General features: G+C 39.6%; 1 protein-coding gene across 2 annotated transcripts; it reads left to right on the plus strand.

Moving 5' to 3' along the window:
• The first annotated feature begins 460 nt into the window (after positions 1-460).
• Positions 461-10,121, plus strand: LOC110484757 (epidermal retinol dehydrogenase 2). 2 transcript variants are annotated; one of them, XM_021555676.2, is made up of 7 exons: positions 461-568; positions 3,546-3,889; positions 6,483-6,614; positions 7,578-7,677; positions 8,507-8,651; positions 9,222-9,347; positions 9,914-10,121. In XM_021555676.2, exons 2-7 carry the CDS (start codon positions 3,569-3,571, stop codon positions 10,005-10,007), a joined length of 918 nt encoding a protein of 305 aa, XP_021411351.2. In that variant the 5' UTR covers positions 461-568; positions 3,546-3,568; the 3' UTR covers positions 10,008-10,121. The 2 variants fall into 2 exon arrangements, with proteins under 2 accessions (XP_021411351.2, XP_021411352.2); XM_021555677.3 differs by having other exon boundaries at positions 530-632.
• Positions 10,122-12,203: the final 2,082 nt, after the last annotated feature.

Below are 12,203 nucleotides of genomic sequence, written 5' to 3' on the forward strand. Positions count from 1 at the left end.
CAACACGAACAAACCCCAGGCAAGCGCGGAGGAGCTGGGGCGTTGTCCCGAGGGCCTCCGCCCACCAAACTACTTCGTCCCTTGAGCTTTTGACCCTGCTCCGGCCTCAGCGAAGAGCCCACGGAGGATAAACATCCTCGCGGCCGCTCGGGGCCGCAGCTCTCCTTCCCGGGGAGGACCCCACAGCTCCGTGCCGGGCCGGAATCCCATCCTAGCGGCCGGCAGCCCCGGGCGGAGCGCGGACAGCGCCGCGGCAGCCCCAGCCCCCCGCGTTCTGCCGCTGCGGAGCGGACGCCGGTCCAGCCCCGGGCATCCGCTCAGCGCCGCGGCCGGGCGGGCTGCCCGGGGAGGGCAGGGCTGCCCGCGGCGGGCAGGGCTGCCCGAGGAAGGCAGGGCAGCCCGGGGAAGGCAGGGCTGCCCGCGGAAGGCAGGGCTGCCCGCGGAAGGCAGGGCAGCCTGGCTCCGCCCCGCTGTGCTCCCCGCTACCTTCGCGCCCGCCTGCCGCAGAGCCGCTGCGCTGCGGCGGAGGCGGAGGTGCTCTGGCTGTCCTTCAGGCCGGCAGGCGAAGGTAGCCCGGTGCCGGGGCGGGTGCCGGGCGGGCTCCGCGGGACGGGACCGGTGTGCGGCGCTCGGTAGGCGGCTCGAGGGCCGCGGTCAGCCGGGCGCTGCGGGGCAGCGGCGCGTCCTGGGGAGGCGGCCCGAGGGGGCGGTGAGCTGGTCACTGCAGCCGAACGCTGCGTGTGGGGTTCTTATGGTGCTGATGGGGTTGGTAGGCTTGCTGTGCCATCCGGCATCCCCGGGGCCTGAGGAATTCACTGCTGCGTTTGGGCAGCCTTAGCTACGGGACTGCTGTACTTTTGTGGGATTGCAGCTCTCCCGGTTCAGTGAGAAAAAAATGATGTTTGCCAAATGCTGCTCCGGTGATTGCGTGATCAACCTTTAGTCCTTCGACTAGCGAGGGTGGTGTGCCAGCCTCAATCCTGCCCTGGTGATTCGTGAGCAGTGATCGTCTTTAAGACCCTGTTGAGGTCTGCAGGAGCCCGTCGGCGGTGAGCGCTGGCACACGTGCCAACAAGCCTTTGCTGGCCAACTTATCTGCACTTGAAATCTCTCTGATAAAACATTGTGGAATGTCTGATACTTCTCTACCGCATAAAAGCCCTCCACACTTATGTCTGTGTGGATATAGGCATACTAAAAAACAATACAAGGCATCAGAAGTGATTTGAGATTATATATGTGCCAAAGGGCCCCTTGGTTAATTCACTTCTAAGTACATCCCTGCTCACTTTAGTTGACAAGCCAAAATCGACCGAGTGAGTGGCAGATTTAATTGTCTGTGTGGATATGCTGGGTTGCAGTAGCTGGTGTAATTAGCAATACTAATACATTGAGTGAGAATGGAGGCCCAGTCAAGTCTGGGTTAGGGGAGAAATGCGTCAGTGGAAATTAAGCATCTCGTTGAAGGATGTAGAGTTGGTCTTCTAACAGGAAGTCTCTTGCGGTCTGTATGCATAAACAACTCTACTTCAGAAAGTGAAACTACTTTTCTGAAAGATCTAATGTGGCTCTGACCTATACAAGCCTAATATATGAATAATTTACTTAAAGAATTACTGTCATAAATTTTAAACTGACTTTAGGTCAAGTTGTGTATTGCCTCTGAAGGCAATTGCCTCACTTGTTTTTTGTCAGGGGTTAACTTTAACGTCTTCATCTATGCCAGAGATACCAGTCTCCTTTTATACAAATGGAAGGTTTTATGTTAAGTGCATTAAATCAGTGCAATCAAGGCAGCAATTCAGCAGCTGCATTTATTTTAAAGACTTGTTGCTTGTTTTAGACTCAACAAAGAACTTGTACTTCCAGAAACTTGCACTTTTTAATGTGCATGAAATTTAATAACATTTTTTCCTTTACATCTCTATTTTTGCTTAGAACAGTAATATCTCTATAGATAAGAGAGCCTATTACAGAAAACACCAATATTGGCTCTAGAAAAATGTTTTAGTGCTGTTTTGATACTTGTTTCACTTCTTACTGGAGTTACTGCCTCTGCACACATTTTGTGTGAGAATTTTAATGAGAATGAAGAATAGAAAGTACTCAATAGGAAGCATTCACCCCATGACTTTGCCAGAAATAACTTATTTTCCTACCCACTATGTCTGTGGCAAATGTTTTTTCTGTTATCAGAACAGTTTTAAGATGTCCCAGTATTTCTGCCAGAAAACTTTCTGAAATAACTAGCTCTGCTCTAGCAGAGGCCTGTTTCTTTTCAGGACCAGCCTAGTTTCCCATGTAGAAAACTTGAGATTTGTGGTAACATGTTTGTGTTCACATACTAAATTTCATGAACTTTGCTCAGAGTAGCAGAAACCTAAGTTACTTATCTCCTGGCACTTGTCAAACATGATTACCTATACACATAGATAGCAAAGTTAACTAAGAGATGTAATCAGGCTGGCTATGTCTAAATGTTGCTAAAGGTGCTAAATATCTAAAAGTGCTGAAGGTTGAGGTATAGGTGCCAGAGTGCTCCACCTTTAGCTGAGAAAGAAGATATTATTTCTTCATAATGTTGTTATTCAAAGATTAGAACCTGTTTTAACCAAGGATTAATTTTTTTGCACAGCTTTTGTATACTGGAAAATAACATTCCTCCAAGGACTTAAAGGCCTGCTTGGTGTCAGCATTACTGGGATGTGTACAGATTGTGAGCTTAAACACATACCTGAGATGGTATGATTCAAGCCTATGGCATTTGCTTAATGCAGAGAGGTGAAGAGAAGAAACTCAACAGCTTTGCAGTGCATTCTCAATTGTGTTCAACTGCAAAAGCAGGCTCTCCTCAGCAATAATAGTACAGGTAGCAGGAAAGTCAGTAGTAACAGACAGGTATTTACCTAGTGTGCTTTGCAGATTTATAAGCATATTGTCTTTTGAAGCTCCTTATGCTCATGTTTTTTTTGGCACAATTGGGGCTGTGACTTGTTCTGCATATGATTTCATAGTGACAAGCACTGCCTACAAAGCAAAAAACATTGTGGCCCTAAAAGCAGATTTTTTCCTGACATATAGTAATAGTTTGTGAATACTAAAGTTCTTTGATCAAACTACAAGATTTGATTTGTAATTGTCATGCATTTCTGTTTAAGATGCTCCATGGGCAGATTTTTATTTGTAGTAGTATGTATTTATTTTAGATTTTTGTGCACATTCTGTCCGAGCAGAGAATGAAAGCCATGGCATGAGGGATGGGGAATTTCTAAAGCAGATAAGAGCAGGTGTTTCCTGTTTCTTCTGAATGGTAAATGAATTGTATACTGCATCCTGGAGGAAAGTGGAAGCAACCTGAAGGTGAGACAGAAGCAGGACAAATGGATTAGGTATGCAGGTGTAAGCCTATATATTTCTTTGAAACAATATTCAAAAGCAGGGTAGAGAAAATATTTAGAATGTATCGGAAAATGTTTTTGCAATGTTGATGTTTGCGTTTTCTCTATGGTTTACCCTATCTGGTAAATGTTTTGGGGTTTTTTCAGGTATCTGAAGAAATAGCCTGAAGATGAACTTCTTCCTGGAAACATTACAATTCATTGTACTTCTTGTTTACTACTCACTGGAGTCACTGGTGTTCTTGGTTGTTCCTGGACGGAAGAAGAATGTTAGTGGTGAAATTGTATTAATAACAGGAGCAGGAAGTGGCATTGGAAGACTCTTAGCGGTGAAGTTTGCCAACCTTGGAGCCACGGTGGTCCTCTGGGATATTAATCAAGAGGGACTCAATGGCACAGTTAGACTGGCCAGAGAAAGTGGAGCAGGAAGAGTACACTCTTATGTCTGCGACTGTAGCAAAAGACAGGAAATCTACAGAGTAGCTGACCAGGTAAAGTATCATTTGTGGCTTTGACATTATTCTAAACTGAGTGCAAGCATGGGTGTAAGATGCATGAGTAAGTTTTTTAGTGGATTCAAAGCAAGAGATTAAAGTTAATTCATTCTGAATACTTGCACTTCCTATCTATTTCAAGAATTCTGGTTTTTGGAGTTGACTTGTGTATCTCTATTCCTTAAAAAATAAAAAGAGCTGGCTCTCTTTTTCAGTAGCTCATTTTAACTGGGTAGCTGCTCATTCATTCATTCATTCAATTACTGAGCAGGCACTTAATCGTGAAGTGCGGAAAATCAATTTATTGAAGCTAAAGCAGTATTTCACGTTCTGGCAGCCTTTTACCAAAAGACCATACATTGTAAAAAGGATTAACTGCTTAGGAAATTTTCAAATAATTCCATTGCTGTAAAGAGATTTTGGCAGACTTATTTTATCTAAATTAGTGAATGTATCTTGATGTCTTAAATATTTCTTTCTTTCATTTCTGAAGAGCTTTGTAAACATAGCATGTAGTTAGATATTTTGGGCAGACGAGCGGTATTGCCAAAAACTAAAATTGTTAAACAGTTTCAAGTCTAAGAACCTGTTCTCATTCACTTAAAATTTGCTAAACTTAACTGTTGAACTAAGAGATCTTCACAGTGAGTCTTGCCTGGGGATTTTTTTTTTAACAAAAAGTTCTGCTGTCTTCAGGAACATCTTTTGGTTGAAATAACGTTTTGGTGCTCTTTAAGAAGCTCTAGCCTTCTGTCTTCTTCTATCTGTTCAAAAATGGCAGGCTTTCTGATATGTGAAGCTTGTGCATGAATTGCAGCTTCTTAGAGGCTGGTGCTATTGGTTTTGTATTCCAGTAATGCTGATAAGCCTTGGTCCCCCTTGTAGCTGTTACACCAGCTGAGCTGGACATCTGCTGTCCTTGCAGAGAAGTTGCATGTCTCTCCATAGGCCTGTAGCTGTACTTCTTGCTGAACTGCAAGAGCTAGAGGAAGAATGTTATAGGAAGGATACTGGAATGAAGCAGATGAAAATTAACCTTTAGGTTTGAGGACTTGAATTGAGGGCTATGGAGAAAAGCAGTGGCTGAGTCATGCTGGCAAAATTTGAAAAAGAGAACATATCTGTGTGACCTGGGTTTAGGATGAGAGAGCTTGCAGGAACAAAGACAGGAACAAAGAAGTTGCAGTAGGGTCCAGTGTGTGGTCCCTCACTTAAAACCTTCTGTCAGCAGTTCAGCAATTTTCAGATTCATCAGATCATGCTGATCTGCACAGAAGAAAACACCTTACTACCATTATTTCAGAAGTGTCATGTCCTGCTGATGATGTAGAATCATCCAATCTCACCAGTTCAAAAAGACTTTAGTGTTAGGTGGTGCTTGGTGCCACTGTTTAATTCATGCAGTGTATTAGACTTTGGTCTTAGTGTTCAGCATCAGCCTTTGGAAGATATGACAGCATGGTTCCAGGTCCTTTTTCCTTTTCTGGTGATTCAGCTTTATGCTGAGTTTTGCAAGACTATTCTGAACTAAATTTATGCTGGCAGAGCAGTATGTGTTTGAAAATTTTGCTCCCAATAAAACTGTCTTAAAGCCAAAATGAAATGTGTGTGGATCTTTAATATATGTTTCATCAGCCACCCAGAGACAGCATGGAAAAGTTGCTTTTGTAGGAAGAAAACCCAAAGGGTCTGCATGTATCAGGTCATTGTTTCTTTCCTGTACCAACAGGATGAAGGACAGCCTTTTGGTTATTAATACCTATAGCTTAAAATTCTTTTCCAATGTGTCTGTTCCAGAAGTACCCAATTCCTAAAGCTTAGTTTAAAAAATAGACAAGATTAGAGCAAGTTTAAGGAATACGAGGAAGTTAAGCTAGAATAAGGGATAAGTGATAAATTATTCTTTAATTCTTCACTGTATTACCCATTTCATTTTCCCATATAGCTCAGATCAATGACTTGTATTTCAAATTCTATATTAAATATTTTCATTCTCCTTTGGAGAGCTGACACAATATCTTGCAATCAGCTGGCCTGCAGTTGTTCTCTCAAATGAGTCTGTTCATGAAGGTTCTCAGTGTGGAGCTAAAATGAAAACTATACTTCCTCTTACTGAATTAAATTTATAGGTTTATACCTATACATTTAATACAGAATTTTTAATTACAGAATAATTAATTACAGAAATTTTTAGCCAACTTAATTTCTGGGGTAGGGCATACCAGATTCTAATCCAGAATTGCTCTTTAGTTTTAAGATGTGTTTACTGTAGAAAGATACTTGTTGTATTAGTTAAGCTCTCTGCATTAAAGACTTAACTGAAACATTTGTCCTCAGAAACAGAGGTGCTGAAAGCAGAAGTTTGTGTGGAACTGTTAGGCTCCACAAATCTGAAGAAAATCTATTTGAGAGCTCGCCTTTAAAAAGGCATCAGGTGAGACTGCAAGAACCTGAGGTGTTTGGATCCTTAACACGCATAATTTCAATTTATTTAAATGTGTAATATTTCTCTTTGTTAAGTTTTCATATATAATCCTTGAAATGACTGTTTTGTACTTATAGCACATTCTCTTGATGCCTTTTGTTTTAGGTTAAAAAAGAAGTTGGCGATGTCAGCATCCTAATCAACAATGCTGGTATTGTAATTGGGAAGAGATTTCTTGATTCTCCTGATTCACTTGTAGAAAAAACCATGGAAGTGAACATAATGGCACACTTCTGGGTAATGCCTGTATTTTGCATATACATACTGAGACATCCTTTTAACATGTTTTCAATGCTAATTTTGCCTTTTGGAATTGAGGAAAACATGCAGGGATATAGAACTCAGAAATGATACAAGAAATTATTTACTTTGATCTGGAGTCTGTAAAATTAAAAAAAATGTGGAAGAATGGATCCTTTGGGAATTTCTAGTGTAGGCAGGTGGAAGTACTTCACATTTAGAAATTCTCTTAAGAACTGAAGTCTACCATCTGCTAAATTCCGAGGCTAGTCATAAGTTGTAGTCTCATTATTAACTGATATGGAGCAGGCTTACCTTAATAGCTGCTGCCCCTAGTAACAGAGAAGTGTTCAATTCTACTTCAGTTCTTCTATTCTGTTAGTGTTCTAGTTGTTCTGTGGCTGTGGTAACTTCAGTAAGAAACACCACATGTTCTAATAATCATCATAATAATGAGAGAGCTTTTGTCCAGAATGAGTAATATGGTGTGCTTTTTCTTCCTTTCAGTGAAGGCAGGTCACCTATATGGTGTTTCTATCATAAAGAATTGTGAAGAGACTATTCAATCATGTTTCAGTTTATTTAGAAATAAATTTAATCCCAAAGATTTTTATTTCATGTTTTCCTTCTATTAAATTCATTAAATCTTTGCCATTACACAAAATTTGCAGTGAACAGTTAATTCTCATTTGAAAGAAATTTCATTACTAGATTAAGCTATATATTTAGCTTTCATCAGGTTACCATCTGTCTTTGGTAGTGCTGGTGGGGTGGGAACTCCCCATTTAAATAGTTTTAATAAAATTCAAAAAAAAAAAGCTTCACACACTTACACACATCATTTCCATATAATGGAAGGGAAGAAGCTTATTAAACTCTAAAACCAACAAACACCTTCAAAAAAATGACATGTAGCTTACTTAGTAAAATGTCACATTGCAACTCTGATTTACTTTGCAGACTTACAAAGCCTTCCTCCCAGCAATGGTTGCCGCTAACCATGGACACTTGGTTAGCATAGCAAGCTGTGCAGGACTGTGTGGAACCAGTAAGATGTCAGGTAATGTATTAAAGTGTATTAAAGCCAATATTAACTAAGTAATTAGTTTGATTTTAAACTCTGCAATCAATATCCATGGGGGAAAAAAAAACCTAACTTATTTTGAAATTCTGGATCTTTCTGTATAGTTTAAGCAAGTAGTCAGACTTTCAAAACAGCTGACTTTAAACAGACGATTTCTTTACAACGTGTTTTTCAGAAGCTCAGCAGTGCTGTGAAACAGGTTTTTCTGCCCAGGCAGAAGGATCTAGAAGCCATATAGAACTTCGGAAGCTGAGAACCTCAATATTGGGTTCTGTTTTTACTCAATGTTGTTAAAATTTACTTGCAGGTTTCTGATAGGAAAGAGATCACTTTAGATTTAGAAGAAGCTCAGAAGACATTTCTGGACTATGTATGCAAAGAGGGAGGAATATGAAATAAGGTGATATAGCAGTAAAAGAAATCTAGCTCCAAGAGAGTGATCATAAGTACAAACTGAATTTTAAGTTGAAATCACATTAGAGAGTCTTGAAAATGTGAGTTTGAAGCATAGTGAGGGAGTACATGGATTTAAAGAAAAAAAATTGTATGAAAAATAATTTCATTTACCATTGCTCATTAGAGAGTGGAAAGGTGCTAGCAGGGATGTCATGAGAAACTCTGTCTGCCAGTCTAGAACAACAGTTGATTTAGGGGAGGAAAGAAAAGGAATTAATCAGATCAAAAGCAAATTTTAACCTAATCCTGAAAACTATTCCTATTCTGATGTGAAGTGGTTTAGTACTGGACAGTAAAGTTTAATTTGTAAATTTAAATATTTAACTGCAATTAACGTTTTGTATTACAGATTACTGTGCAAGTAAATTTGCAGCAGTTGGTTTTGCAGAGTCAATTGATATGGAGATGAGAGCTCTGAGAAAGACTGGTGTTAAAACCACAATTGTGTGTCCTTTCGTCATAAACACGGGAATGTTTGATGGTGTTAAATCCAAGTAAGTAAATTCTTGTGAGGTTTTTATGAAAGTTGCATTTTTAGTATGTTATAAATCCCTATTTCCTTTACGAAAATCATGTGCCAGGCTTTTTTTTGCTTGTATTATTTTTAAAGCTTCAGATGGGTGTTAACAGTGCTATCCAGTGACTGGGCAACTCAAAAGGCCTAAGTACTTTAGTATTCATTTAAGCTGAAATGTGAAACATAACTGCCGTCCTGGCCTCTGCAGAAGCCAAATGCTCCACTTGTCCTCTCTGGTTTCTAAGCCCCCATTCTCCTCCTGAAATTGATGGCATAGCTTTGCTCAGTATGCATGTATAATGACAAAGTCTAGGAGCCAAATGAAAGTCTGATGTGTCTTAATATGAGATCTCTGGTTTTGTCTTATGAGAAGTCATACAGAGGGAAAATAACAATGTTCACTCACTCTAACATAATGAAGATTCTATTGTTCATAGGACTTGTGGCATTTATTTATTTATTTAGTTGAATAACTGTAGAATTTAGACTTAAGAAAATGTGAATCCAAAGCAATTCACATTAGAGCAATAAATATTTTCTTTTTCAGGTGGCCACATGTGCTTCCTATTCTGGATCCAGAGTATGTGGCTGAGAGAATAATCAGTGCTGTTCGTCAGAACCAAGAAATGTTGTTTATACCACGCATAGCTTATGTTTTATATTTTTTGAGAAGGTAAGTTATGTTTCTTTTTCCCTCTCTCTTTTCTGTCTGGGGATGCTTAAAGTACAAAAGAGGCTTCTGCTTACTGGTTTGAATTTTCATTAAGTTATGCACATTTTTTGAAGGGTTTTGTTTGTTTGTTTGTTTCTATGGGTTCAGTCTACCCTTGGGCTACATAACAATGACAGAAATGTCTAACTGTGCCTTTCTGACTCCATGGGTGCAGTTTTAGCAGGGGCTGTAGAGACAGCCTGCTTCTCCATAACTGCATGTCAGAGAATTATTGGTTGGAAAAGACCTCTAAGATCACTGAGTTCAACTGTAAACCCATCTGGTGTCTTGCTCTAGTATTTGGGCACTTTTGACTCTCTTGCAAGCCATGTTGGAATACTGATCTATCTGTAACTCAGGCTGCCAAATGAGTGTAAAGGATATTTTGGGAAGACCAGTGGGTCTATATTCTAAAGAGTATACTGCCTTTGCCAGTATTAGCCAGGTTAAACTAATTCTGTGATAAAGCTGCACAACTCTTCTGATGTTTGTTCCTTTTTATCTTCTTCCATGTCCCTACCTTACAGCTTCCTACCAGTGAAAGCAGGTGCTCTCGTATTACAATACTTTGGAAACCTTGATATCATGAATACCTTCAAAGGTCGACCAAAGAAGGAGTGAAAAAGCACAAAATTCAGAGACCAGCAGCTCTAAAGTGGATGTTGTTAAAGGTGGTGGTGGGAAAAGTTAGCTTCACTAGCAGCTGTGAGCTTTAGGTGCTTGATTTCTCAATAGTAACAAGATTTTTAAGAGTTGCTTTTTAACTGTCTCTTAATCAACAGCTTTCATCTGAACTATTGTATTTAGTCCTGCGACTTCTTCTCTTTTCACCTCATTATGAAAATGCATTAATTGAATTTAGTTGCTTTGGTTTATAATGCCTTAAATGGGATCCTGCATCACAAACCAGTAATTGGCAGCTTTGGGGGGAAGAAAAGACCGAGAAACTACATGTATTTAGCAGGTAGCTAGAAAAGCCTGTAGTGGATCTGACTTCTTGCTGCCATTCAATGAACCATGAAGTTGGGCTGTACTGCTGGTGCCACTACCATTCCCTGGTAAGCTGAGGTAATTCAAGAATTACCTCAAACAACAGATTCTGACTCTTACAAATGAAAGTTTTGTGAGTTAAAAATATACACTCTGTTGGCGAAAGAAAAAATTACATTTATTAATTTTTGGAAGTGTGATCTCTCAACTCACAGCTGACAATGGATGTTGGGGCAGGGACAGGGAAGGATATGTAAATTAAGCATTTGTGCTGCTAATCTACTTTGTGCCTAAGTCATTTTAAAAGCTAATACTATGGCTGCAACTTTGTAACAGAAGTCTTTATATCTTTCATGTACAGTATTTTAAGAACCATTTTAAATTGTCATCTCCTAAGAAGAATAAACTTGTATTTATAAAGCATGAGACTGCCAGTCTAGGTGGGCTATTCAGTGTCTTGACAAAAGAAACAACAAACTACTAAAAGCAAGGGTGTTGTGTTGTATAATAGGTGTTTCTCTTGGGATTATTTCAGAAAGGAGTGGTGCTGACAGAACTGAATGGTATCATTACCACCATCCTTTGAGTAACAGCATAATGCTTTGCTTCTCTGAGTTGGGTGACAGGTTACCTTATGTCTACAGAGACTTGTTTTACTTTCCCTTTACTCTTAGGACTGTCCATTTATTTTGAGCATATGTTGAGGAGGCATTGCCCTTTTTGACAATGGATGCTTAGAAAGCTACCTTGACTTTTTGTAATCCAAAACAAGAAAAAGGAAGCTTATGTGTGCATCACTTCTGTACCTGCTAAGTCCACTTCATCTCACAGTTCTCTGCTAGTAATTAGTATAGCAATTGAAACAGTATGGAAAAAAAAGGGGACTTTTTTTAAGGGGGACATTTTAAATCTCTTTCAATGATGGCCTAGAAACTACCTTCATTTCCCTTGTCTATACAAATAGTAAGGTTTGTTAGTGGAGAAAGGTTCACATAGAGCTACTTTACTACTGATGAGCAAGAAACACTGAGTAAAACAAGTGTGTTAAAAATCACCTTACCTTTATGATCAATTGATGAGAGCTAGAATTCAGACTGATGAAGAAGAGATTTGTTTCAATCTCCTTTCAGATCTTCAGCTTTTCTTCCTTAAAATTTTTACTCAAGAAACAGAGGTTAACCAAGTAAAAAAGACATTGTCTCAATGTGCAGTCCATACACATATTGCAGTGTTTACAAATTCTACTACTAGTAACTGTGTGGTGTATCTGTGTCTTCAGCCTCCTTACCTTTTTATACTAACAGAACATAGTTTTCCCGCCTGGCTATGAAGTAGAAGATATGCAGAGTTCTGGAGCAAAGGGGAAAAGTGAGCTCTGTATATGAACACTATGGGTGTCAAACTCCAGCTCTAGTGAGAGCAAGTAGCTTTTCATTTTTAGTATCTCTGAACACCTTCTGCTGAGGAAAATTAGAAGCAGTAAGTCTGGCAGGGGGATTTGGGGATTTTCAGCAGGTTGATGTCTGTCACAGCCCTAGATGGATTTTACCTGATAATTTTAGCAGATACATACATCTCCAAGGAATTTTCTTACTTCACAGAATCAGTGGAAAGAACCTGTGCTCAATTTCATTTTGTATATCTCTAAGGTTAGAAACTCTACAACCTCTCTGGATAACCTGTTCTAGTGTTTGTTCACACTCTGTTTAAAAACAGATAAATGAAAATTATGCATAAATCAAATGTACTTTTTCATGTCTATCAGAGGATACCACTAAGAATCTGAGTTTGTGTTTCACACCTTTCTTTTAGGTACTTATACACATT

Source organism: Lonchura striata, chromosome 1 (genome assembly GCF_046129695.1).
Source record: "Lonchura striata isolate bLonStr1 chromosome 1, bLonStr1.mat, whole genome shotgun sequence".
NCBI lineage: Eukaryota > Metazoa > Chordata > Aves > Passeriformes > Estrildidae > Lonchura > Lonchura striata.